This window comes from Carettochelys insculpta, chromosome 34 (assembly GCF_033958435.1).
Source record: "Carettochelys insculpta isolate YL-2023 chromosome 34, ASM3395843v1, whole genome shotgun sequence".
Lineage (NCBI taxonomy): Eukaryota > Metazoa > Chordata > Testudines > Carettochelyidae > Carettochelys > Carettochelys insculpta.
This window is the reverse complement of record NC_134170.1, coordinates 65,147-92,349: the sequence shown is the minus strand read 5'-3', so window position 1 is coordinate 92,349 and position 27,203 is coordinate 65,147. Positions and strand designations below refer to the sequence as shown.

General features: G+C 65.2%; 2 protein-coding genes across 4 annotated transcripts; both read right to left on the bottom strand.

Annotated features, from left to right (window-relative positions):
* Positions 1 to 272: 272 nt before the first annotated feature.
* LOC142005732 (uncharacterized) lies at positions 273 to 2,267 on the bottom strand (the record flags this gene model as incomplete). Its single annotated transcript, XM_074983084.1, has 3 exons — positions 273 to 783; positions 1,208 to 1,215; positions 1,553 to 2,267. Coding segments are annotated over 3 exons (906 nt in total), but the record flags the coding sequence as incomplete, so codon positions are not given.
* ZBTB4 (zinc finger and BTB domain containing 4) lies at positions 2,265 to 24,933 on the bottom strand. 3 transcript variants are annotated; one of them, XM_074983070.1, is made up of 4 exons: positions 24,857 to 24,933; positions 19,397 to 19,472; positions 9,096 to 9,172; positions 2,265 to 6,784 (listed from the first exon to the last, which is right to left on the bottom strand). In XM_074983070.1, exon 4 carries the CDS (start codon positions 6,767 to 6,769, stop codon positions 3,869 to 3,871), a length of 2,901 nt encoding a protein of 966 aa, XP_074839171.1. In that variant the 5' UTR covers positions 6,770 to 6,784; positions 9,096 to 9,172; positions 19,397 to 19,472; positions 24,857 to 24,933; the 3' UTR covers positions 2,265 to 3,868. The 3 variants fall into 3 exon arrangements, with proteins under 3 accessions (XP_074839171.1, XP_074839172.1, XP_074839173.1); XM_074983071.1 differs by lacking the exon at positions 24,857 to 24,933 and adding an exon at positions 22,632 to 22,652 and having other exon boundaries at positions 2,267 to 6,784; XM_074983072.1 differs by lacking the exons at positions 19,397 to 19,472; positions 24,857 to 24,933 and adding an exon at positions 10,714 to 11,187 and having other exon boundaries at positions 2,267 to 6,784.
* Positions 24,934 to 27,203: the final 2,270 nt, after the last annotated feature.

Below are 27,203 nucleotides of genomic sequence, written 5' to 3'. Positions count from 1 at the left end.
CCGCCCCGCCCCAGAGGTGGGTGCATCTCGGCACCAGGTGAGGGGTCCCCGTGTCACAGGCCGCCTCACCCCAGAGCTGGGCGCATCTCGGCACCAGGTGAGGGGTCCCCGTGTCACAGGCCGCCTCACCCCAGAGCTGGGCGCATCTCAGCGCCGGGCGAGGGGTCCCTGGGTCACCAGCTGCCCCGCCCCAGAGCTGGGCGCATCTCTGCTCTCTCCGCAGGGTCCCTGACCCACGCCCCCCGCAAAACACCGCCAGCCTGAGTCTGGTGGAGCGTATAGTTGTCTTTTTATTCCGGCGAAGTTATGGTTAAACACACACAGAGACGGCGAGATAAATATTGGCTTGTTCTCTACGGGCGGGTCGGCCCCGCGGCCCCCCCCCGGCAAGGGGGGGACAGGCGGAGCGGGCGACAAGCGGCTGGAAAGACGAGCGGTCGGGGTGGCCGCTCGGGGGCTCTTGCGTCGACCGTTTCGGTAGGTTTCTAAAGTGCCGTTAAACTAACCCGAGGTGCGGCTAGAAAGACAAGGTACATTCAGTAGCAACGTTCCACGCTCACTGGAGGACTCAGTGAGAAAGTGCAAGTGTTCTCGAAACAGCTATGTACAATCCGGGGCGGCCGCCCCCCCCCGGCTGCCGGGCTGTGTTCCCACAATGCCTTTGGTGCTTTCGACGGCGCCCCAGCCCTGGGCGGTGCGGGGGGTGGGGGCTGGAATGTCGGGGCGCGGCGCAGGGGGGAGAGCGGGGAAGCAATGCAGGTTGGGATGCAGCAGGGCGGGGAATAATGCAGGTTGCAATACCTCGCCGGGCTGCAGCAGAGAGGGAACAATGCAGGTTGCAATACCTCGCCGGGCTGCAGCAGGGCGGGGAACAATGCGCGTCGCAATACCTCGCCGGGCTGCAGCAGGGCAGGGAACAATGCGCATTGCAATACCTCACCGGGCTGCAGCAGAGAGGGAACAATGCGCGTTGCAATACCTCGCCGGGCTGCAGCAGAGAGGGAACAATGCGCGTTGCAATACCTCGCCGGGCTGCAGCAGAGAGGGAACAATGCGCGTTGCAATACCTCGCCATGCTGCAACAGGGTGGGGAACAATGCAGGTTGCAATACCTCGCCAGGCTGCAAACAATGCAGGTTGCAATACCTCACCAGGCTGCAAACAATGCAGGTTGCAATACCTCACTGGGCTACAGCAGGGTGGGGAACAATGCGCGTTGCAATGCCTCGCCGGGCTGCAGCAGGGCAGGGAACAATGCAGGTTGCAATACCTCGCCGGGCTGCAAACAATGCAAGTTGCAATACCTCACTGGGCTACAGCAGGGCAGGGAACAATGCGCGTTGCAATACCTCGCCGGGCTGCAGCAGGGCAGGGAACAATGCGCGTTGCAATACCTCGCCGGGCTGCAGCAGGGCAGGGAACAATGCGCGTTGCAATACCTCGCCGGGCTGCAGCAGGGCAGGGAACAATGCGCGTTGCAATACCTCGCCGGGCTGCAGCAGAGAGGGAACAATGCGCGTTGCAATACCTCGCCGGGCTGCAAACAATGCAGGTTGCAATACCTCGCCGGGCTGCAGCAGGGCAGGGAACAATGCGCGTTGCAATACCTCGCCGGGCTGCAAACAATGCAGGTTGCAATACCTCGCCGGGCTGCAGCAGGGCAGGGAACAATGCAGGTTGCAATACCTCGCCGGGCTGCAGCAGGGCAGGGAACAATGCGCGTTGCAATACCTCGCCGGGCTGCAGCAGGGCGGGGAACAATGCAGGTTGCAATACCTCGCCGGGCTGCAGCAGGGCAGGGAACAATGCGCGTTGCAATACCTCGCCGGGCTGCAGCAGAGAGGGAACAATGCGCGTTGCAATACCTCGCCGGGCTGCAGCAGGGCAGGGAACAATGCGCGTTGCAATACCTCGCCGGGCTGCAGCAGAGAGGGAACAATGCGCGTTGCAATACCTCGCCGTGCTGCAGCAGGGCAGGGAACAATGCGCGTTGCAATACCTCGCCGGGCTGCAGCAGAGAGGGAACAATGCGCGTTGCAATACCTCGCCGGGCTGCAGCAGGGCAGGGAACAATGCGCGTTGCAATACCTCGCCGGGCTGCAGCAGAGAGGGAACAATGCGCGTTGCAATACCTCGCCGTGCTGCAGCAGGGCAGGGAACAATGCGCGTTGCAATACCTCGCCGGGCTGCAGCAGAGAGGGAACAATGCGCGTTGCAATACCTCGCCGGGCTGCAGCAGGGCAGGGAACAATGCGCGTTGCAATACCTCACCGGGCTACAGCAGGGCGGGGAACAATGTGCGTTGCAATACCTCGCCGGGCTGCAGCAGGGCAGGGAACAATGCACGTTGCAATACCTCGCCGGGCTGCAGCAGGGCCGGGAACGCACCCGCTTCCTTGCAGGGGCTGAGGTTATCGGCCTTTGGGGGGAAGGCCCCCCCAGCGAATCCCCCCTCCCCCACCGAGCCGCGCTCCGTGTCCAGGGCTGGGGGGACAAGTGAGAGAGCATCCCCCATCTTTGGAATCGGGGGGGGGGTTCGCCCCTCCCCAGCCCAATGGTCCACGGGGGAGTTTGTGGGGGGGGGGGGCGGGTGAGGGAAAACATCAGAGCTGGGCAGACAGGAAAGGCGCAGACCATGGATTTGGGGGGGCACAGGCGTCCGTTGAGGGGGGACAGGGACACATTGAAGGAAGCCATTTTGGGGGGCAGAGGAGTGGCTTTTGGGGGGCTGCGGGGGGCTGGAGTTTGCTGGGGGGGCAGAAGGGCTCCCCACAGACCCCCCCTTTCCTGGCATCACACAGTCATTTCTGGGGGGGTCCCCTTCTTTTAAGGGGGAAGCTCTTCCCTACATGGTCCCCCTTGACAGCTGGGGGGGGCCTACCAGCACCCCACAGCCTGCTCCTGGGTCCCACCTCTTCAGGGAGGGTCCTGGAGGCTTGGAAATGAAGCAGTGGCAGCAGAAAAATGGGGTGCAAGATTGGGGGGTGCAGGGGAAAGGCTAGTGCACCGGGGGGGCCCCAAACTGGACAGCTAGTGCAAAAGGGAGCGCCCCGACCCAGGAAGATCGGGGGGGCAGAAGCAGAGCTGGGAGGGCCACCCCCCCCCGCTGGCAGAGGCTAGGGACGCCCCCCCCCCCAATACCCGGCAAGCACGAGTCTGAAACAGCCATAGCCGGGAATGGCCAAGGAGGGTAGAAATGGGGCAGCGCAGAACAGGGGGGCTAGGGGGTGCTAAGACAGGTCGCCGGCACAGCTAGAATACCTGCACCCCCTGAGCTGGATTTCGGGGTGCGCTGCAGTGCTCTCTGGGAAGGGATCCTGGGGCTGCCCCCCGGCTCCCCCACTCTTCGGCGGGCAGGCCCGCAGCTTCCAGCTCCCCCCATGGGTCCCGCTCTGCATTACAAGCGGGGAACTGCCTGGGCCCCCCACTTTCGGCTCCCAACAACCCCACAAGGGGGCACCCTTCACTTCCCTGGGTCCAGCTGGGCTGGGGTGCAGCTTCCCTCTGGGACGTGGGGACCGGTGATTAGAGCTGGGGGTGGGGGAGCCGGGAGCCAGGACTCCTGGGTTCTCTCCCCAGCGCTGGGAGGGCAGTGGGGGTTGGTGGTTAGAGCAGGGGGTGGGAGCCAGGACTCCTGGGTTCTCTCCCCGGCGCTGGTGGTGAGAGCAGGGGGTGGGAGCCAGGACTCCTGGGTCCTCTCCCCGGCGCTGGGAGGGCAGTGGGGGCCGGTGGTCAGAGCCAGGGGGCCGGGAGCCAGGACTCCTGGGTTCTCTCGCCGGCAGTGGGGGCTAGTGGTTAGAGCAGGGGGGCTGGGAGCCAGACCCCACCTCTGCAGCCCCTCCCACCTCTGCTCTCAAGCTCGCCCCGCTCACAGGAGACTTCCCTTCTTGAGGTGCTCGGGGGCGGGGGCCTCACCCCGGCCGGCCGCCCCGCTGGCTCCAGCCTCCTGGGCCTCGCCCTGGCAGGGGCCGACGGCGTAGCCGAAGACCCCGGGCAGGAAGGGAAGGCATTGGGCTTGGTCATCCGGCAGGACCATGTTGACGGCCACGGGCAGGGCGGCCAGGCTGGTGAAGTTGTACGGGTAGGCGGCCACGAACTGCGGCCCGTACATCAGGGGGTACGGCTCGGGGTAGCCCAGAAAGGGCGGCTTGTCTTCCGCCTCCCGGTGGGTCCGGCAGCTCCCCGGCGCCAGCAGGGGCAGGGGATACTCCTGCACCGGGTACCGGGCGTGGTAGGCGTCCCTCTCCTCCAGGGGCGCCGGGCCGGTGTGCGAAATGACGGGATCCTGCAGGGAGAGCCCCGGTGGAGCCGGCACCAGCTTGGCGTGGCTGGTGGTGGCGGCCTCGGCCGGCGGAGCGCTCGCTTCCGGCGGGGGCGTCTCTTCCCGGGCCGGCTCCGGCGCCGGGGGGTTCCCGCTGGAGGAGGAGACCTGCATCTCCTGCGTCATCTCCTCGGCGGCCGGCTCCTCCGCCTTCTTGGAGTACGCGATCACCGTGGGGGGCTCGCCCTCGTGCCGCTTGGCGTGCCGGCTCAGGGCGGCCGCCGTCTTGCAGACCTTGGCGCAGCGGGAGCAGGTGAACTTCACCGAGGGCTTGCGGCCCACCCGGGGCGCCGGAGCCGGGCTGGGGTCGTCCTTCCCCGCCCGGCTGTGCACCCGCTCGTGCTTGCGGAGTTTTTTCACGGCCGAGAAGAGCTTCCCGCACGCGCCGCACTGGTGTTTCCACTCCGCCCCGGCCTTGAGCGCCGGCGGCGGTCCCGGCTCCTCCTCCGCCCGCTTGGCCCGCCGCAGCAAGCGCAGCTTGCGGCACCAGCGGGCCGAGCGCTTGGGCACGGCCGTGCCGGCCCCGCCGCCTTTCCGCTTGGGCTTGTAGGTGTAATACGGCCGCCACAGCCGGTCCTCGGCGTCCCGGTCGCTCTCTTCCTCCCCGCTCTCGCGGCCGGGCACCGGTTTCTCCGCCTCCGCCCGCGGGGGGCTCTTGTCCAGCCGCAGGTCGGTCTCCGAGATGTGGCGCTTCACAATGGCCTCCTCCCCGATCCGCACGGTGATCTGGCACAGAGGAGCTGCCCGGCTCTCCGAGGCGGCGCCCACGTACGCCGGCTTGGCCATGTAGGTCATGGTGCGCCGGGGCTGGCCGGCTTCCCTGGCTTCCTCCGCCACCTTTTGGGCTTGGATGTACTCCTTCAGCACCTGTTTTTTGAGGGGCTCGGGCCGGGCCGGGGCCGGCTGGCTGGTGTAGGCGATCACCGAGGGGGCCTGCACCGAGGTGCTGTGGACGATGACGGAGGGGTGGCCGTAGGCGATGACCGAGGGCGCCTCGCCATTCTCCGCCCGCCGGCTTCCCTCCGGCGCCGCCTCGCTCCTGGCCTCCGCCGGGTCAGCCGGCGCCTGGCTCTCCTCGGCCTCGGGCGCCTCCGCCGCCTCGCCGAAGCCGGCCTCGCCTTGGCGTGCCGGGGGCGGCAGGAGGTTCTCGCTGTACGTCTTGTAGGGCCGCTTCTGGGAGCGCATGGGGAGCAGGCGGTAGAGCTTGAAGGCGTTGAGCTTGGGCCGGTAGCCTCCGTTGGCCGTCTTCTCGGAAGAGATCAGCCCCGGGTTGATTCCATGGAACGCCTTCTGGTGGGTCTTCAGGTTGTAGTAGGTCACGAAGGTCTCCCAGCAAAAAATGCACTGGTAGCGGCGCTCCCCGGTGTGCCACACTTCATGCTTGGTGCGGTACTCGGCCAAGGCGAAGACCTTGTCGCAGTAACGGCAGGGGTACTTCCTCCGCCAGGAGTGGACGTTGGAGTGCCGCTTGAGGCTGGAGAGGGTCATGTACGACCGCTCGCAGACGGAGCAGAAGTAAATGAGATGCCCGTCCACCACCTTGACGAAGTGGTCCTGCTCCGAGAGGTAGTCCAGCCGGGGCAGGGCCCGGTGGCGGAGGAGGAGGCCTTTCTTGGAAGAGGCCGGCTTGGGCGTGGCCGGAGCGGCCGGCGCAGGTTCCGCCGGCGCCTCCGGGGCGCCGGCCGCCCCCTGGTCGTCGTCCTCCTCCTCCGCCTCCTGGCAGAGGACCTCGTGCGTCTGGAGCCGTTTGATGTGAATAAAGGCCTTGCCGCAGTGCCGGCAGGAGAGGGCCCGCCGGGACCGGTGAAGCTTCAGGTGAACGCCCAGGGCGGCCGGCGTGGGGAAGCAGCGGCCGCACAACCCGCAGGGGGACGCCGGCGGCTCCTTCGCCGGGGGATCGGCCAACGCCGAGAGGATCTCGGCCGCGCTCTCCACTTCCCGCTCGGGGACGCCGGCGGGGCTGGCCGGCTCGGCCGGCCGCGAGGGGCAGGTCAGGTCCACGGGGGAGGCGCACGCGTGCGGCGAGGAGGCCTCCCCGGCCTCGGGGCTCCAGGCCTGGCTCATCTCCTTGGCCGGAGAGGCGGAGTCGAGGTGCTCCAGCCAGGAGATGCCGAGGCGGCGGCCGGCGGCTCCGATCCTCCGGGCGGCCGCCGGGTTGGGCACGGAGAGGCGGGAGCGGTAGATGAAGTTGAGAATGTCCGAGAAGACCCCTGCCTGGATGTCGGGCAGCTCCAAGACCTGGCCGGGCTGGCGGCCGGGCGGCTGGGAGGACAGGACCTCCTTGAAGTAGGGGCTGGAGGCGGCCAGGACGTTCTTGTGGGCCGGGAACTTGGTGTCTTCGGCAATGATGGTGACGTCGCAGAACTGGCCGCTGAGCCGCTGCTCATTCAGCGCCACCAGCAGGGAGCGGGAGTGGCCGGCGTCGGACAGCTCCACCACCGGGGCCATCGCGCTGGCACAGCTCTGGGGGGAGAGACAGGCGGGAGGGCAGTAGGGGCGGGTGGTTAGAGCAGGAGCCAGGACTCCTGGGTTCTCTCCCCGGCGCTGGGAGGGCAGTGGGGGCTGGTGGTTAGAGCAGGGGGGCCGGGAGCCAGGACTCCTGGGTTCTCTCCCCGGCGCTGGGAGGGCAGTGGGGCCTGGTGGTTAGAGCAGGGTTGGGAGCCAGGACTCCTGGGTTCTCTCCCCAGTGCTGGGAGGGCAGTGGGGGCTGGTGGTTAGAGCAGGGGCCAGGAGCCAGGACTCCTGGGTTCTCTCCCCCGCGCTGGGAGGGCAGTGGGGGCTGGTGGTGGGAGCCAGGACTCCTGGGTTCTCTCCCCCGCGCTGGGAGGGCAGTGGGGGCTAGTGGTTAGAGCAGGGGCCGGGAGCCAGGACTCCTGGGTTCTCTCCCCGGCGCTGGGAGGGCAGTGGGGGCTGGTGGTTAGAGCAGGGGGTGGGAGCCAGGACTCCTGGGTTCTCTCCCCAGTGCTGGGAGGGCAGTGGGGGCTGGTGGTTAGAGCAGGGGGGCCGGGAGCCAGGACTCCTGGGTTCTCTCGCCGGCGCTGGGAGGGCAGTGGGGGCTGGTGGTTAGAGCAGGGGGGCCGGGAGCCAGGACTCCTGGGTTCTCTCGCCGGCGCTGGGAGGGCAGTGGGGGCTGGTGGTTAGAGCAGGGAGTGGGAGCCAGGACTCCTGGGTTCTCTGCCCGGCGCTGGGAGGGCAGTGGGGGCTGGTGGTTAGAGCAGGGGGTGGGAGCCAGGACTCCTGGGTTCTCTCCCCGGCGCCGGGAGGGCAGTGGGGGCTGGTGGTTAGAGCAGGGGCCGGGAGCCAGGACTCCTGGGTTCTCTCCCCGGCGCTGGGAGGGCAGTGGGGGCTGGTGGTTAGAGCAGGGGCCGGGAGCCAGGACTCCTGGGTTCTCTCCCGGGCTCTGGGAGGGCAGTGGGGGCTGGTGGTTAGAGCAGGGGCCGGGAGCCAGGACTCCTGGGTTCTCTCCCCCGCGCTGGGAGGGCAGTGGGGGCGGGTGGTGGGGGCCGGGGGAAGCTGGGGCCCTGAGCTCCCTCCCCGCCCCCCCTGCAGCCGGGATCCATTTTGCCGTGGGATTCCCAGCTGACAGCTAAAATGGCTGAGGGAAGCCGGGGCCTGGTGCCAGCTGCGATTAGCAGCAGGGAACTGGCCCGGCCCCGCGGCTCCCGGCCAACGTCGCTTCCCGCCCCGCCTCCTGGGCACCCGACCAGCACCCCCCCACCCCCAGGCCACCTGCTCCGGCCTGGCACCCGCCTCCCTCTGCCTGCCCCTGGGCCGGGGGGAGCCGGCGCCCCTAGAGGGGCCAGGCCCTGCCCCTGAGCCGGGCAGCCCCACTGGCAGGGAGTCTGTGGGTCAGGGAAGTTGGTGTGGGGGGGCAGCGAGAGCCACAGGGCAACAGGGTCCGGGAGGGGGCAGTGTTACCGTGGCAACCCAAATGGGAGGGTCCAGCAGGGGCCGGGGGAGTGGGGGGGGGGGGGTTCTGGAGCCCACCAGCGTTGCCATGGAGATGCGGGCAGAGGGGCCTGGAACGGCCAGGGTTCTAGAGCCGGCCAGCGTTGCCGCGGAAACCCCACCGGGTTCCGGAGCCAGCCAGCGTCGCCGCGGAAACTCCCCCCCCCAAAGGGCTCAGGGTTCTACACCCAGCCAGTGCTGCCGTGGCAACCCCAAAGGGGTAAGGGTTCTAGAACCAGCCACCGTCGCCGCGGAAACCCCTCCCCCCCCCAAAGGGCTCAGGGTTCTAGAGCCAGCCATGGAGACCCAAGTAAGGCCTAGAAGGGGCTTGGGGGCCTCAAGCGCCATCCAGCGTCGCCATAGAAACCTAAAAAGGGGTCAAGGTTGCAGACCCAGCCAGCGTTGCCATGGAGACATGGGCAGCGGGGCCGAGCAGCACGGGGTGCGGGGGCGGGGCGCGGTTTCCAGATCCGTTCAGTGTTGCCGTGGAGACCTGGGCAGTGGAACCTAGAGGGGTTAGGGGGTCTAGATCCAGCCAGCGTTGCCATAGAAACGAAAAAAGGGGTTGAGGTTCCAGATCCGGTCAGCGTCGCCATGGAGACCCTGAGGGGGTAGGCCTGCAAGGGGGAGGGGTTCTAGACCCAGCCAGTGTTGCCATGGAGACCCTGAGGAAGCAGGCCCCCAAGGGGGCGGGGTTCTAGATCCAATCAGCGTTGCCATGGAGACCCTGAGGAGGCAGGGCCCCAAGGGGGGGGTTCTAGATCCAGCCAGCATTGCCATGGTGACCAGGGCAGAGGGGCCCAGCAGGAAACCATTGCCCCCTTACCTGTGAAAGGTGCCCTCATCGACTAGGTGTTCCTTCCCCACGGCCCCCCGGCTTCGCTCGTCCCCGGACAGGGTCCTCTGCGGAGAGACGCCGAGGGTTAGGCACTGAGCCCCACGGCCGGAGCCCGGACTCCTGGGTTCTCTCCCCGGCGCTGGGAGGGCAGTGGGGGCTGGTGGTTAGAGAAGGGGCCGGGAGCCAGGACTCCTGGGTTCTCTCCCCGGTGCTGCGAGGGCAGTGGGGGCTGGTGGTTAGAGCAGGGGGTGGGAGCCAGGACTCCTGGGTTCTCTCCCCGGCGCTGCGAGGGCAGTGGGGGCTGGTGGTTAGAGCAGGGGGATGGGAGCCAGGACTCCTGGGTTCTCTCCCCGGTGCTGGGAGGGCAGTGGGGGCTGGTGGTTAGAGCAGGGGGCCGGGAGCCAGGACTCCTGGGTTCTCTCCCCGGCGCTGGGAGGGCAGTGGGGGCTGGTGGTTAGAGCAGGGGGCCGGGAGCCAGGACTCCTGGGTTCTCTCCCCGGCGCTGGGAGGGCAGTGGGGGCTGGTGGTTAGAGCAGGGGGTGGGAGCCAGGACTCCTGGGTTCTCTCCCCGGCGCTGGGAGGGCAGTGGGGGCTGGTGGTTAGAGCAGGGGGCCGGGAGCCAGGACTCCTGGGTTCTCTCCCCGGCGCTGCGGGGCAGTGGGGGCTGGTGGTTAGAGCAGGGGGTGGGAGCCAGGACTCCTGGGTTCTCTCCCCGGTGCTGGGAGGGCAGTGGGGGCTGGTGGTTAGAGCAGGGGGTGGGAGCCAGGACTCCTGGGTTCTCTCCCCGGTGCTGGGAGGGCAGTGGGGGCTGGTGGTTAGAGCAGGGGGCCGGGAGCCAGGACTCCTGGGTTCTCTCCCCGGTGCTGGGAGGACAGTGGGGGCTGGTGGTTAGAGCAGGGGGTGGGAGCCAGGACTCCTGCGTTCTCTCCCCAGTGCTGGGAGGGCAGTGGGGGCTGGTGGTTAGAGCAGGGGGTGGGAGCCAGGACTCCTGCGTTCTCTCCCCGGCGCTGGGAGGGCAGTGGGGGCTGGTGGTTAGAGCAGGGGGCCGGGAGCCAGGACTCCTGGGTTCTCTCCCCGGTGCTGGGAGGACAGTGCGGCTGGTGGTTAGAGCAGGGGGGTGGGAGCCAGGACTCCTGGGTTCTCTCTCCAGCGCTGGGAGGGCAGTGGGGGCTGGTAGTTAGAGCAGAGGCTGGGAGCCAGGACTCCTGGGTTCTCTTCCTGACTCACTTGGTGGCCCTGGTCGATTCTCTACCTCTCGTGCCTCAGTTTCCCTTCTCTACAACCCAGTGATCACAGCCTGTCTGATGGTGCCGCAGAGCAGGGGGAGCTGCACGGACCCCCCCCATGACACGTCTTCCACCCTGCCCTGGGCACATCCCAGGCTGGGGTCCCTCCGAAAGCTCCACCTCCCGGATTCATGGGATGAAAAGGCGAAGCAAGGCGCCGCAGCGACCCGCCTCCTGCAATAACAGGGGCCTGGATTGGCCGACACGTTTCTCCTTCCCCCTCCGCCAACCCTAACGAAGTTTTCCGGCAGTGAACTTCCTAGGTTGCCTCCTCCTCCGCCCGCTCCCAGAAAACAGGTCACACATCTGCGATTTCTTACCTGGAACAAGCCCTGGAGGAGGCTGAAGGGTCCTCCGTCGAAAAGAGACCACCGCACACAAGCCAAAGGGCGCTCAGGCCCGGGTTACGCGACTAGCCTGCAGGCGCGCCTCACCTCCTCAAACGAGCAATCGTTAGTTCGTCACGGTATTGGCCGTAACGAGGGGAGGGCTGTGAGGAAGCAGGGATAAGCCCCTGCACAGCTGGGGTGAACTGTAATTAATACTGTCGTTAATTCTTTTGCCTGGAGGTAGCTCCGGGAAGCTGCGGTCACCTGGATCGCTGCTGTGCATGGAGCTGTACGTACAAATGATCCTTGGCCTGGGGTTGGCCGGTCACAGGTCCGGCGTTGGGTGAGTTACTCGGGGATATGTAGAGGAGATACCTCCTCTTTCACTGGTCTCAGAGGGGCATCCATTAAAGCGAGAGACAACGCAGGAGTCCTGGCTCCCGACCCTGCTCTAACCACCCGCCCCACAGCCCTCTCAGCGCTGAGGAGAGAACCCAGGAGTCCTGGCTCCCAGCCCCTGCTCTAACCACCAGCCCCCACTGCCCTCCCAGCGCTGGGGAGAGAACCCAGGAGTCCTGGCTCCCGGCCCCTGCTCTACCCACCCGCCCCCACTGCCCTCAGCGCCGGGGAGAGAACCCAGGAGTCCGGGCTCCCAGCCCCCTGCCAAGGTCACATGTTACTCATTAAGAGCCGCCTCTGGCTGAATTGAGAAGCAGCCCTCCCCCCGCCCCACCGCCCGTCTCTAATTGTAGCAGAGTTCGTTGGAGGGGGCTGGTGGGTTTAGCCAACTCGTGGGAAAAGCAGCCCCCTTGATTCCCGCCGAGGGCCTGGGACCCCCGCCGAGCGGCTGTCACACCAGCATCCAGGCCTGCCTCCGACGCTGGAGGGGCCTGGCCCAGGGAACACCCGCATGCACGCACACCCACACACACACACCTCCCCCCCAGCCGCTCAACAAAACCTAATTCAGCCGGTATTCAGCCGGTGACACCCCCACGGCTTAACGACTCGCGGCAAGTGGGTCACAGGCACAGTCCGAAGGAGAGGCTGGAGACGTGTTCGGAAGCAGAGAGGCGTGTCAGTGGTACAGGCTCCGAGATGGGCGGGAGGGGGGGGGAGGGGGAGGCCAGCTACACCGTGACGTAACCGGTGTGCGTGTTCCAGATACAGCCGGAGAGAAGGGGAGACTGGGGGGGAAGCTGTCTCGCCCGCTGTGCTGCGATTAAAAATTGGGGTGTGGGGAGCGGGGGAAGGTCAGATATCACCGAGTTGCGGGTGTAGCATCTACACTCGGATATCAGCTGCGTGGGGGGGGGTGTCTCCCCCTCCCCAGCGTACAGTCGGCGTTCATCAAGAGATGGCGTGGAGGTATATGACAACGACATGCTGATTTACCTCGGGGGCAGGGGTTCCCCCAGGTACAGTCAGAGGTGATCACAGAGGGAATAAACCTTACGCCGCCAGGGAATCAGACTGTGTACAGTCGAGGCTGATCAGAGAAGGGTAGGAGGCAAATGGTAGCTTTCGGCTGATGTAGTGCGGGGGGTGTGCCCCCGACACGGGCAGGCGTAGTCAGCGAGGGCAGAGTTGTATCACAGCTACAGTCTGATCTAACACAACTACAGGCTGGTGTAACTAGAGGAGGAGGGGTGTCTAGCCCGAGACAGTCCGGGCTCGTCAGTGATGGGAAACCTCCATCACAGCTACAGTCTGACATCTGGGGTCAATGTCACGTACAGTGTGATGGTTCCAGGATGCACCTCAGGTAGGGTGTGATGTTTTTTGTGTGTGTGCGCGCGTCAGTCTGATAGCCAGAGCACGTGATTTGAACAGCCTGTGATAGAAATAGGATACAAAGGACTTGAACCGATCCCTGGGCGTGACTCACAATACCATCAAAAGTAATTGAGGTGTAGGCATCAGACACAACGTAACACAATTAGGGTGTGTGCAACAGGTACAGCGAGACATACCTGGGATGTATGTGTTGGACACAGTCTGATATAAGTGGGGTGTACATGCAGGGCACAAGATCATACAACTGGAGTTCATAGGTCCGATACAACCTGACAGTTGTATTGTATGTGTTGAGTAACCTGTGATGTCACAGGTATTCACATCTGAGTAATTAGTCTTTGCCTTCAAGAGAGTTATGGGGGTGTTATGTGCAGGTACAGTCTGACATCATTGGTGTGTGGGTGTGAGAGAGACACACACACACACACACACACACCGCTCTGAATGTGATGTGTTTTAAGAACACACTCTGATCTTGGGGGGGTGGGGATGTGACAGCGACCGACTGACAACTGGGTCGCAAGCAACCAACACAGTCTGACGTGACGTCACAAAGAGTACATGCCAAGTGCAGCCTGACAGCATGGCAGGGTGTGTGTGTGTGTGTGTGTGTGTACGTGTGATGGAGTGGGGGGGGTGCATGTGTGAGTCAGGCTGGATGTCCGAGGCAAGCAGCAGCTCCCAGTGGCTAAGGATGACCCTGGGGCTACAACTGGCAGGTGACACCTCTGCCTAAACAAAGAGCAGGGAGGAGCTGAGCTGGGTTTTGAATCGGGGGCGGCAGTTAGAGGCTAGGAAAAGGGAGAGCTGGGGGGCAGCCAGCCGGAGGAGGGGGAAAGCTACACCCCAGAGGGGCTCCCCTCGGGGTCTTCCCCCCAGGACAGGTTGGAAGGACTGTCTCTGGCGGCTGTGCTGTTGCTTCTGTGAGAAACTGGACATCTGTTGCCTAATAAACCTGCTGTTGTACCTGCTGAGTAAGAGTCTCTCCTGCCAGCGGACAGGGTGCAGTGCAGGGGGACCCCTGAACCCCATCACACTGGTGTCAGAAGTGGGATGCACTGCACCCACGGATGAGCTCCCAGCAGTGGCTGACTGAGCACCAGAGAAGGAAGGAGTCTCACAAGAGCCAGAGGGGGAACAGAGCCATTCCTGCAGCTGCTGCTGGTGAGTGGATACCCCGGGAGATAGCGGGGAGATGGATTATACCCGACTCCTGAAGGCAGAGCTAGCGGGGCTGTGCAGAGAGAGGGGCCTGACCGTGGGGAAGGCGACCAAGGCCCAGCTGATTGCACAGCTGGAAGAGAATGACCGATCCGGGGGGGCAGAGCCTGTCCCGGCAGAAAGTGGCCGGTCAGCCTCGGGAAGCGTTTCGGATTCTCCGACAGGAGCAGGGGCTCGATGCCGTCAGACAGACGCGGTGCCCGCCAGGTTGCGCTCAGCTAGCGGTGGTCCATCGCGGGCAGAGTCCCCCGCCGCGGAGCTGCGACGGCTGGAGCTCAAGGTGAAATTAAAGGAACTGGAGCGCCAGGAACGGGAAAGAGAGCGTGAGCACGAGCGCCAGGAACGGGAAAGAGAGCGTGAGCGCCAGGAACAGGAAAGGGAGCGTGAGCACGAGCGCCAGGAACGGGAAAGGGAGCGTGAGCACGAGCGCCAGGAACGGGAAAGAGAGCGTGAGCACGAGCGCCAGCTACAAGAGACACAACGAGAGGAGAGAGAGCGAGAGCGGGAGCATGAGCGAACCATGGCAGAGGCGAGACGCCAAGAGGCCCCAGCTGCGGTAAGCGGGGAGAGGGCCAGACGGCTCGGGGTGGCCAGTCACTTGGAGACGCGTGTGCTGGCCCAGTGTCAGGACACAGGGGACATGGACGAGTTCCTTACCGCCTTCGAGCGAGCCTGTGAGTTGCATGAGGTTCCCCCAGATGAGTGGCTCCGGCACCTCACCCCCTTGCTGGGCCGGAAGGGCGCAGCGGTGCTCAGCCAGCTGGTGGGGCTGCAGCCTGGGGACTATGAACGGTTCAAACAGGCCCTGCTGCATAAGTTTGGGCTGAACCCGGAGATGTACAAGAAGAAGTTCCAGGAGGCGCAGAAGAGGCCAGAGGAAACCCACGTAGATACAACCGCCCGCCTGAAGCAATACTACCAGAAGTGGGCGTTCGGAATGGGAGTCCAGTCCGTAGAGGACCTGATCGAGCTGGTGGTCGTGGAGCGATTCTACGAGATGTGCGCACCTGACCTGAGGGTGTGGCTCGTGGACCGGAAGCCAGGGGACTCACACGATGCAGGGAAACTGGCAGATGACTTCACAAACAGCCGGGCCAGGTTTGAAAGTGAGCCCCACAAAGAGAGGGAGTCTCGGAGGGAGAGGGAGTCCTGGAGAAACCGAGAATCTCAGAGAGACCGGTCCCTAACTGTACGACAGAGGGGACCACCTCTTGGGCAAGCCCAGGAAAGAGGGGCCAGCCACCCACCCCCCAGAGAGCCAAACAGAGCCCGGACAGAGCAGCCGGCCCGAGGGACACAACCAGACCCAGGCTGTTACCGCTGTGGGCGAAAGGGGCATAGAGCAGCCCAGTGCCCCAGGCTCCCAGACAGGTTGAGCAGGCCGGGGGGTCATGGAGTCAACTGGGTGGGGTCCCAGAAGCCAGAGGGGCTGGCGGCCAAGGCGGGTGGTGCTGACAATGGGCACTCGGATTGGGCCGAATCCGCCCCACAGACCAGCTGCTCAGGGGGACCAAATGCTCAGAGGCCAGTTTACAGAGTGGGGGCGGCGCTACCTCTGTGGAGCAAGTGTCTCAAACACCTCGAGGTAGACGGGAAAAAGGTCACGGGGTTCTGGGACACAGGCGCTGACGTGACGCTGGCCCGACCCGGGGTGGTGGCACCGGGCTGCATGATACCCGATTCCCACCTGACGATAACAGGAATTGATGGGACCCCTTTCAAGGTGCCCATGGCGAGGGTGCACCTGAAATGGGGGAAGAAGGAAGGCCCCAAGGAAGTGGGCGTGCACAGCCATTTGCCGGCGGATGTACTGATGGGGGCTGACCTGGAGAACTGGCAAGGTGAACGCCCTCGTGCCCTGGTCCTGACCCGTAGCCAAAGAAAACGAGGGGTGCGCTCCCCAGATTCAGGGGTACAGGCCCAGCCAAAGCCACAGGGGCCAACCCTGAGAGAAAGGAGGCCTCCAAAAACCAGATCTCACAGGCCAGGGGTGCTGGAGCCAGGCAGGGATGGGGAAGTAGCATCCGCCCCTGCCCGAGCGGAAGAATTCCAGGCAGAGCAGCAGAGAGACCCCTCCTTGCAGAAGCTGAGGGAACTGGCCAGTCTCAGCCCAGCTCCGCAGCTGGGGGAGGGCTGCAGGGAGAGATTCCTGTGGGAAAAGGGATTCCTGTACCGGGAATGGGCTCCCAGACGCAAAGCGGAGCCATGGAAGGTCCAGAGGCAACTGGTGGTTCCCCAAAAGTACCGGCGCAGGCTGCTGTACCTAGCCCATGATGTCCCGCTCGCAGGACACCAGGGGATCCACCGCACCAGGAGAAGGTTGTTACAGAACTTTTTCTGGCCAGGGATCTTTGCAGCTGTCCGTCTGTATGGCCTGTCCTGCGATCCCTGCCAGAGGGTGGGGAAGAGCCGGGACAAGGGGAAAGCTGCCTTGAGGCCACTGCCCATCACAGAGGAGCCTTTCCAGAAAGTGGCTATAGACATAGTGGGCCCCTTCAGCAAGGCAACGCGTTCGGGGAAGAAATATATTTTGGTGGTGGTAGATTTTGCCACGCGATACCCAGAAGCAGTGGCCTTGACCTCTATCGACGCTGACACCGTGGCTGATGCACTGCTGTCCATTTTCAGCAGAGTGGGGTTCCCCAAGGAGGTCCTCACAGATCAGGGGTCCAACTTCATGTCGGCCCTACTGCAAAGCTTGTGGGACAAGTGTGGGGTCCGGCACACCTGGGCCACAGCCTACCACCCGCAGACCAATGGGCTGGTGGAGAGGTTCAATGGGACTCTGAAGCAGATGCTGAGAACCTTCATGAATCAATACCCCCATGACTGGGACAAGTACTTACCCCACCTGCTGTTTGCATACAAGGAGGTGCCCCAGGAATCCACGGGGTTCTCCCCGTTTGAGCTGCTGTATGGAAGGAGGGTACGGGGACCCTTGGACTTGCTCAGAGAAGAGTGGGAGGGGACGGCCTCTCCTGAAGGGGAGTCAGTGGTACAGTATGTACTGACCTTCCGGGAAAAACTCACCGAGCTCATGGGCCTGGCCAGGGAGAACCTCTCCATGGCCCAAAGGAAGCAAAAGGTCTGGTGTGACCGTAACGCCAGGGCCCGAGCCTATGCCACCGGGGATCAAGTGATGGTCCTTGTACCTGCGCGGCGGAACAAGCTGCAAGCAGCCTGGGATGGGCCCTTCAAGGTCGTCAAACAGCTAAATGACGTGAATTATGTGGTGGAACTGTCGAACCGGGCCCACAGCCACCGGGTCTATCATGTGAACATGATGAAACCTTACTGGGACAGGCAGAACTTGGTGCTGGCCGTGTGCAGACACTGGGAGGGGCAGGGGGATGATCCCTTGGTGGATTTGCTCACAAGGACTGGAGCCGGCTCCTTGCTGGAGTCTATTCCCCTCTCAGACCAGCTGACCCCTGCCCAGCAGACGGAGATCAAGGAGGTGCTGCATTCGCATCAACAGCTGTTCTCGGACAGACCCGGACGCACTGACCTGGCTGTCCACCAAATAGAGACAGGCACCCACGCCCCTATCAAGCGTGTGCCATTCAGAGCCACAGGGAGGACGGCTCAGGACATAGAGGGGGAGGTTGAAGACATGCTGGCTCTGGGGGTGATCCAACCCTCGTCCAGCCCCTGGGCCTCTCCCGTGGTGTTAGTCCCTAAAAAAGATGGGTCTGTTCGGTTTTGTGTGGACTATCGCAAGCTTAACGCCATCACTGTCTCGGACGCCTACCCCATGCCCAGGCCTGATGACCTTTTAGACAAGCTGGGGGGAGCCCGTTACCTCACCACCATAGACCTCCCCAAGGGGTACTGGCAAGTGCCATTAGACGATGATGCTCGGCTCAAGTCGGCTTTCATCACCCCTGTGGGGCTCTACGAGTTCCTGGTCCTGCCCTTCGGCCTCAAGGGGCACCCGCTACCTTCCAGCGTCTGGTGGACCAGCTACTGAAAGGGATGGAGAGCTTTGCCCTGGCCTACATGGACGACATTTGCATCTTCAGCCAGACGTGGGAGGACCATGTGTCCCAACTCAAGCAGGTGCTGGACCGACTCCAGAAGGCCGGGCTGACTATCAAGGCAGGGAAGTGCAAGGTGGGAATGGCTGAGGTGACCTACCTGGGCCACAAGGTGGGCAGCGGCCGCTTAAAGCCAGAGCCAGCTAAAGTGGAGGCTGTCAGAGATTGGCCAACACCCCAGACTAAGAAGCAGGTCCAGGCCTTCATTGGGATGGCGGGGTACTACCGGAGGTTTGTGCCCCACTTTGGCTCCATCGCAGCCCCCCTCACGGAGCTGTGTAAGAAGGGAAAGCCTGACAAGGTGGTCTGGACCGAGCAGTGCCAGGAGGCCCTCTGCGCGCTGAAGGAGGCTCTGGTCAGGGCCCCAGTGCTGGCAAATCCCGACTTCAACAAGCCCTTCCTGGTGTTCACCGATGCCTCGGACGTGGGGCTGGGGGCGGTGCTAATGCAGGTGACTGACAAAGGGGAGAAACACCCCATCGTGTACCTGAGTAAGAAGCTGCTGCCCCGGGAGCAGAACTACGCGGCCATAGAGAAGGAATGTCTGGCCATGGTGTGGGCGCTGGGGAAGCTGCAGCCGTACCTGTTTGGACGGCGTTTCACCGTGTACACCGATCACTCACCCCTGACCTGGCTGCATCACATGAAAGGGGCCAACGCCAAGCTCCTGCGGTGGAGTCTGCTCCTGCAGGACTACGACATGGAGGTGGTCCACGTCAAGGGGAACAACAACACCATAGCCGATGCCCTGTCACGCAGGGAGGGCCCCGAACTTCCCCGGGTCACTGGCTAAGTGACCCCGCTCAGTGCGGTCTGGAAGGGGGGAGAGATGTGATGGAGTGGGGGGGGGGGTGTATGTGAGACTCAGGCTGGATGTCTGAGGCAAGCAGCAGCTCCCAGTGGCTAAGGATGACCCTGGGGCTACAACTGGCAGGTGACACCTCTGCCTGAACAAAGAGCAGGGAGGAGCTGAGCTGGGTTTTGAATCGGGGGCGGCAGTTAGAGGCTAGGAAAAGGGAGAGCTGGGGGGCAGCCAGCCGGAGGAGGGGGGAAGCTACACCCCAGAGGGGCACCCCTCGGGGTCTTCCCCCCAGGACGGGTTGGAGGGACTGTCTCTGGCGGCTGCACTGACGCTTCTGTGAGAAACTGGGCATCTGTTGCCTAATAAACCTGCGGTTGTACCTGCTGAGTGAGAGTCTCTCCTGCCAGCGGACGAGGTGCAGTGCAGGGGGACCCCTGAACCCCATCACAGTACGTCACAGCTCTGATAGAAATCCAGAGTTCCGGTATCCCCCCGCTGCTGTCTCCCCGCAAACCGTGTCAACCCCCAGCTGCCCCCCCGGCAACCCTCCGTCCAAGGGACCCCCGAACAAAAGTACACCGGGGCCACGTCAACCGCAAATGCCCCATCCGAGGCGACTGACGTTTCTGCTTCCTCCCTCACCTGCCTGCCAGGACCCAAGAGCTGGGTCAGGCGGTCCCCATGGCAACAGCCTCTGACGTGGAAGAGCCCAGCTCTCGGGGTGGGGGGTGAGGAGCGTGTCACCCGCTGTTGCTGCGGCAACCGCCCAGGCCTTGGCAGGGGAAAGAGGTTTCCAGCCCCGCCCCACACAACTCACCTGGGCGCTCCTGCGCTGAGCTGGCTGGGAGGTCGCCAGGCGCCTTCCCATGTCAACCCCCTGCTCCCGCCGGCACCTGGATGGAAGAAGCAACCCCTGCAAAAAGGTGCTAGGAGCAACAGGCGCCTCGGAAAGGGAGGGGGTGTTTGCGCGCGCACACACACACACACACACACACACACACACACACACACAGAGGCAACCTCCCACAAACACACTGCATGGAGACACACACACACACACACACACCGTGCAGACAACCTCCCACAAACACACTGCATGGAGACACACACACACACACCCAGCACAACCTCCCACAAACAGTGCACAGACACAGAGAACACAACCTCCCACAAACTCACTGCTTGGAGACACACACACACGCACGCTGCCTAGACAACCTTGCACAAACACACTGCCTGGAGACACACAAACACATCCAGCACCTCCGCCTGCAAACACACTGCATGGAGAGAGACACACAAGGACCACAACCTCCCACAAATGCACAGACTACAGCGTATCAAACACAAACAGTCGGACACAGATCAATAAGACGTTACACCTCAGCAGCACCAGACAGACACATTGTACACACACAACTTGCACCCCCCGGCCAACACCCCCAGACACACACACATTCACAAACACTTGTCGGCCTACACCCTACACAACTGCCTCAAAATTCTCTCTACAGACATACAACACACCAACCCCATATAACCTCTACAGCAGGTACACACCCGTTCTGCAAATACACAAACTCACACTCCTTCCTATGCCATACACCCAAACCTAGAGGCCTTCTTCCAAAGCACAACACACCCACATTGTAAATACCAACGGCTCAGACTGCCAGTTCACAAGCACACACGTCCTACAACGTAAACGTACAGTCCGCTGTACACTGACAACCTCCCATGGGATATTAATTGTGTGAACACCGTGAAACAGCATAACAACATACCGAGCGAAAGCACAAACACACACTTTCCACATCAATACACCCAAACCTGTCACACATACACAAATACAGTCGCTGGCAAAGAGAGCGTTACCCCCATAGGCTCCTATTCACAAACAAGGAAGCTTAGTCAACAACACCTTGACCCAGCACACAAGTACAACCTCGCTCACAAGCAGAGTAATACACACCCTCTCCCATACACACCATGCAAGAGCACACTTACCAGCAAGTGAACACCCCCCCAACACCCTCCCACATGCGTGCACATTAAATCCACCGTTACAAGCACACACGTCCCTCGCACACACCCATTCCACCCCGACAAGCGCAAGCTCACGAGTACACTTGTTCACCCCTGCACTTGCGCCAAAGAAACACATGCCAACACACGCTCACAAACGAAAACCCGCCAGCACTCCAGGCCTGCGGGCACGGGCAGGTTCCCTCTCGAAGGGAGGACTCTCGCACGCACGCGCACGAGAACTCACACGAGGGTATTAGCTCTCGCACTAGTGCACACAGGGAAGACGAAGCCCTGACTTGCGGGCTGTAAACCAGTCTTGCACTAAGATGGCCTCACACCGGGGGGGGGAGTGTCAGACCTAAGATCACCGCACAGACACACACACGAGGCACAAAATCATCTCAGCGACTCACCACCCCGTACTACTGGAGTATTTTAAACTGCTCTCTACTGGCCGACCACCGCCCCGCCCCAGAGGTGGGCGCATCTTGGTGCCGGGTGAGGGGTTCCCGTCTCGCCAGCCGCCCCGCCCCAGAGGTGGGCGCATCTCGGCGCCACATGAGGGATCCCCGTGTCACCGGCCGCCCCGCCCCAGAGGTGGGAGCATCTCAGTGCCGGGGGAGGGGTCCCCATGTTGCCAGCTGCCTTGCCCCAGAGGTGGGTGCATTTTGGCGCCAGGCAAGGGGTCCCTGTGTCACCCACCGCCCTGCCCCAGAGGCGAGAGCATCTTGGCGCCGGGCGAGGGGTTCCCCTGTTGCCGGCCACCCCGCTCCAGAGGTGGGCGCATCTCGGTGCCGGGCGAGGGGTTTTCCAAGAGCCGTTCTGGGCGTGCGGGTTACAAACCAGCGCTCCCCTCTCCCGAAGCCCGCGGGGCCCAGGCTGGGGGGGGCCCGGCCGGTTTGGGCCCCGGCGGTTCGGGCGGTTCGGGCATCCCCACCCCCCCGACTTTTTGGTGACTCTTCCGAGAGCGGAGGAGGCTGAGTCATAGGGCAGAGGAGATAAAAAGGACCAGGACAAAAGGCCCAACCAGCCAGAGCCAGGAACCGGGGGGCCCTCCCCGTGCTGGGTCACCCCCCTTCCCCCGAGACCGGCCCCCACATTTGGGGGCTGGAGTTCTGCCGCCCCCCCCCCGCAAATCCAGGGCCTGGCTCCCCCCACAGCCCGACCCTCCCAGGCCCGGAGCGCAACACACACAACCACAACCGCAGCCTGTGACGCACAAACAGGGACAGACGTTCTATTCTCTCCACCGCCGCCACGGCTGCACAGTGTCCTGACACACCCGCACACCCCCGCCCCCGCAGCACTGCAGACACACAGCACCACACAGATAGACGCACAAACACACCCGCAACACCACACACCCACAGCAGCACCCAGGCACACCCTCCCCCCACCACCACCACGGATGTACAACCGCGCAGCTCTGCAGACACACACAACCACGCAACACCAAAGACGCACAAACACACAACCCCACACACACAGCACCGCAGGCACACGCAAACCAACGCACACACAGCAGCGCCCAGACACACAAACACACAGCACCAGACACACAACCCCCCCACAGCACCACAGACACACACACACACAAACGCACACAGCAGCGCCCAGACACACACCCATAACACCAGACACACAAACACACAGCACCACAGACACACAACCCCCCCACAGCACCAGACACACACACACAAACGCACACAGCAGCGCCCAGACACACACACCCTTAACACCAGACACAGAAACACACAACCCCCCCACAGCACCGCAGACACACACACACCTGCACACACATGTAAACACACAGGCAGCACAGCAGATACACAGCCACACATACACACACACAACACCACACACACAATCACATTTGTCACTGCGTGCACACACCCAGCCCCGCACTACACAAGTACGTACCATGGCATAGACCCACCAGCACTACACATATACACAAATGCCGCGCACACACACACCCACGACAACAGTCGTACGCTCAATTACCCTCGGCCCCACGCCTGTACCTGTCCGGCCTATACATGCATGGCCTGCGACGCACAGACACCCACCCCGGGACGCACACACGCAAGGACCTGTGGTTAATTAAGGGCCACAGACAACCCCGCCCACCACAACACCCGTCCTCCAGCAATAACCGCCTGTGCAGGGAGGTCGGGGGTGCTCTGGGGAGGGGCCTGGGGGGTGGGACGTCAGGGGTTGACAGGCGCGTATCAAGACAATGGGGGGGCTCTGAGGGGTGAAGGATGAGGAGGGGGCGTGTATGAGGTGGAGGGAGGCCAGTAGGCGGGTGTGTGAGGGTGGAGGGTGACGGGCTGGGGTGTGCGTGATGGCGTAAGGGGGACGGGGCTGGGGTGTGCATGAGGGTGGAAGGGGGACAGAGTTGGGTGTGTGCGAAGGTGTAAGGGGGACGGGCTGGGGGTGTGCGCGAGGGTGTAAGGGGACAGAGTTAGGGTGTGCGCGAGGGTGTAAGGGGGACAGGTCGGGGTGTGCACAAGGGTGTTAAGGGGACGGGTCGGGGTGTGCACAAAGGTGTTAAGGGGATGGGTTGGGGTGTGTGTGATGGCGTAAGGGGGACGGACGGGCTGGGGGTGTGCGCGCGAGGGTGTAAGGGGGACAGGTCGGGGTGTGCACAAGGGTGTTAAGGGGACGGGTCGGGGTGTGCACAAAGGTGTTAAGGGGATGGGTTGGGGTGTGTGTGATGGCGTAAGGGGGACGGGCTGGGGGTGTGCGCGCAAGGGGGTAAGGGGGACGGGCTGGGGGTGTGCGCGCAAGGGGGTAAGGGGAACGGGTTGGGGGTGTGCGCGAGGATGTTAAGAGGGACGGGGTAGGGTGTGCGCGAGGGTGTTGAGGGGACGGGTTGGGGGTGTGCGCGAGGGTGTTAAGAGGGACGGGGTAGGGTGTGCGCGAGAGTGTTGAGGGAACGGGTTGGGGTGTGCGCGAGGGTGTTAAGAGGGACGGGGTAGGGCGTGCGCGAGGGTGTTAAGAGGGACGGGGTAGGGCGTGCGCGAGGGTGTTAAGGGAACGGGTTGGGGGTGTGCGCGAGGGTGAAAGGGGGACGGGTGGGGGTGTGCGCAAGGGTGTTAAGGGGGACGGGGTGGGGGTGTGCGCGAAGGGGGACGGGACGGTGCGCGCGAGGAGGTAAGGGGGACAGGGTGGAGGTGCGCGCGAGGGTGTTAAGGGGGACGGGGTGGGGGGGTGCGCGCGAGGGTGTTAAGGGGGACGGGGACGGGGACGGGGACGGGGACGGGGTGTGCGCGCGAGGATGTTAAGGGGGACGGGGACGGGGTGGGGGGGTGCACGCGAGGGTGTTAAGCGGGACGGGGACGGGGACGGGGACGGGGACGGGGACGGGAGGTGCGCGCGAGGGTGTTAAGGGGGACGGGGACGGGGACGGGGACGGGGACGGGGACATGCGCGCGAGGGTGTTAAGGGGGACGGGACGGGACGGGACGGGACGGGGTGGAGGTGCGCGCGAGGGTGTTAAGGGGGACGGGGTGGGAGGTGCGCGTGAGGATGTTAAGGGGGACGGGGACGGGGACGGGGTGGGGTGGGGTGGGGTGGGGGGGGTGCGCGCGAGGGTGTTAAGGGGGACGGGGACGGGGACGGGGTGGGGGGGTGCGCGCGAGGGTGTTGACGGGGACGGGGTGGGGGGGTGCGCGCGAGGGTGTTGACGGGGACGGGGACGGGGACGGGGACGGGGTGGGGGGGTGCGCGCGAGGGTGTTAAGGAGGACAGGGTGGGGGTGTGCGCGCGAGGGTGTTAAGGAGGACAGGGTGGGGGTGCAGGAGGGGGTCCGGGGGGTGCTGCACGGGACGGGACGGGACGGGACGGGACGGGGGTTGCAGGGTGGTGGGGGACGGGACTGGAGAGTGCAGGGGGTGCAGGGGGCGCAGGGTCGCGGACAGGGATGGGGACACAGGGTAGGTGCAGGGTAGCCTGGGGGGCGGTGGGGTAGGTGCGGGGGGGCGCGGGGAAGTAAGGGGGGGCGCGGGGGGGCGCTGCACGGGGCGGGGGGGCGCGGGGGGGGGTGAAGGGGGGCGCGGGGACGGTGCAAGGGCCGGGGGGGCGCTGGGGGTGCGGTGCACGGGCCGGGGGGTGCGGGGGGGCGGTGCACGGGCCGGGGGGGCGCTGGGGTGCGGGGGGCTGCAAGGGGGGGCTGGGGGCGCTGCACGGGCCGGGGGGGGGCGCTGGGGGCCCGGGGGAGGAGCAGGGCCGGGCCGTCTCCTACCTGCGCTGCGGCCGCTGCTCCGGCTGCCCAAGATGGAGGCACCGCCCCGGCCCGGCCCCGCGTGACATCAGCTCCAGCTCCAGCTACACCCCGCCCCGGCACAGCCGCGTCACCCCCGCTACAGCCCCACCGCCCCGACAGCTACACCCCGCCCCAGCCACAGCTACACCCCGCCCCGGCACAGCCGCGTCACCCCCGCTACAGCCCCACCGCCCCCACAGCTACACCCCGCCCCAGCCACAGCTACACCCCGCCCCGGCACAGCCGCGTCACCCCCCGCTACAGCCCCACCGCCCCGACAGCTACACCCCGCCCCGGCACAGCCGCGTCACCCCCGCTACAGCCCCACCGCCCCGACAGCTACACCCCGCCCCAGCCACAGCTACACCCCGCCCCGGCACAGCCGCGTCACCCCCCGCTACAGCCCCACCGCCCCGACAGCTACACCCCGCCCCGGCACAGCCGCGTCACCCCCCGCTACAGCCCCACCGCCCCGACAGCTACACCCTGCCCCAGCCACAGCTACACCCCGCCCCAGCCACAGCTACACCCCGCCCCGGCACAGCCGCGTCACCCCCGCTACAGCCCCACCGCCCCGACAGCTACACCCCGCCCCAGCCACAGCTACACCCCGCCCCGGCACAGCCGCGTCACCCCCCGCTACAGCCCCACCGCCCCGACAGCTACACCCCGCCCCGGCACAGCCGCGTCACCCCCGCTACAGCCCCACCGCCCCGACAGCTACACCCCGCCCCAGCCACAGCTACACCCCGCCCCGGCACAGCCGCGTCACCCCCCGCTACAGCCCCACCGCCCCGACAGCTACACCCCGCCCCGGCACAGCCGCGTCACCCCCCGCTACAGCCCCACCGCCCCGACAGCTACACCCTGCCCCAGCCACAGCTACACCCCGCCCCGGCACAGCCGCGTCACCCCCCGCTCCAGCCCCACCGCCCCGACAGCTACACCCCGCCCCAGCCACAGCTACACCCCGCCCCGGCACAGCCGCGTCACCCCCCGCTACAGCCCCACCGCCCCGACAGCTACACCCCGCTCCAGCCACAGCTACACCCCGCCCCGGCACAGCCGCGTCACCCCCCGCTACAGCCCCACCGCCCCGACAGCTACACCCTGCCCCAGCCACAGCTACACCCCGCCCCGGCACAGCCGCGTCACCCCCCGCTCCAGCCCCACCGCCCCCACAGCTACACCCCGCTCCAGCCACAGCTACACCCCGCCCCGGCACAGCCGCGTCACCCCCCGCTACAGCCCCACCGCCCCCACAGCTACACCCCGCTCCAGCCACAGCTACACCCCGCCCCGGCACAGCCACGTCACCCCCCGCTACAGCCCCACCGCCCCGACAGCTACACCCCGCTCCAGCCACAGCTCCACCCCGCCCCGGCACAGCCGCGTCACCCCGCGCTACAGCCCCACCGCCCCGACAGCTACACCCCGCCCCGGCACAGCCGCGTCACCCCCCGCTACAGCCCCACCGCCCCGACAGCTACACCCTGCCCCAGCCACAGCTACACCCCGCCCCGGCACAGCCGCGTCACCCCCCGCTCCAGCCCCACCGCCCCGACAGCTACACCCCGCCCCAGCCACAGCTACACCCCGCCCCGGCACAGCCGCGTCACCCCCCGCTACAGCCCCACCGCCCCGACAGCTACACCCCGCTCCAGCTCCAGCTACACCCCGCCCCGGCACAGCCGCGTCACCCCCCGCTACAGCCCCACCGCCCCGACAGCTACACCCCGCTCCAGCCACAGCTACACCCCGCCCCGGCACAGCCGCGTCACCCCCCGCTACAGCCCCACCGCCCCGACAGCTACACCCTGCCCCAGCCACAGCTACACCCCGCCCCGGCACAGCCGCGTCACCCCCCGCTCCAGCCCCACCGCCCCGACAGCTACACCCCGCCCCAGCCACAGCTACACCCCGCCCCGGCACAGCCGCGTCACCCCCCGCTACAGCCCCACCGCCCCGACAGCTACACCCCGCTCCAGCTCCAGCTACACCCCGCCCCGGGACAGCCGCGTCACCCCCCGCTACAGCCCCACCGCCCCGACAGCTACACCCCGCTCCAGCCACAGCTACACCCCGCCCCGGCACAGCCGCGTCACCCCCCGCTACAGCCCCACCGCCCCGACAGCTACACCCTGCCCCAGCCACAGCTACACCCCGCCCCGGCACAGCCGCGTCACCCCCCGCTCCAGCCCCACCGCCCCCACAGCTACACCCCGCTCCAGCCACAGCTACACCCCGCCCCGGCACAGCCGCGTCACCCCCCGCTACAGCCCCACCGCCCCCACAGCTACACCCCGCTCCAGCCACAGCTACACCC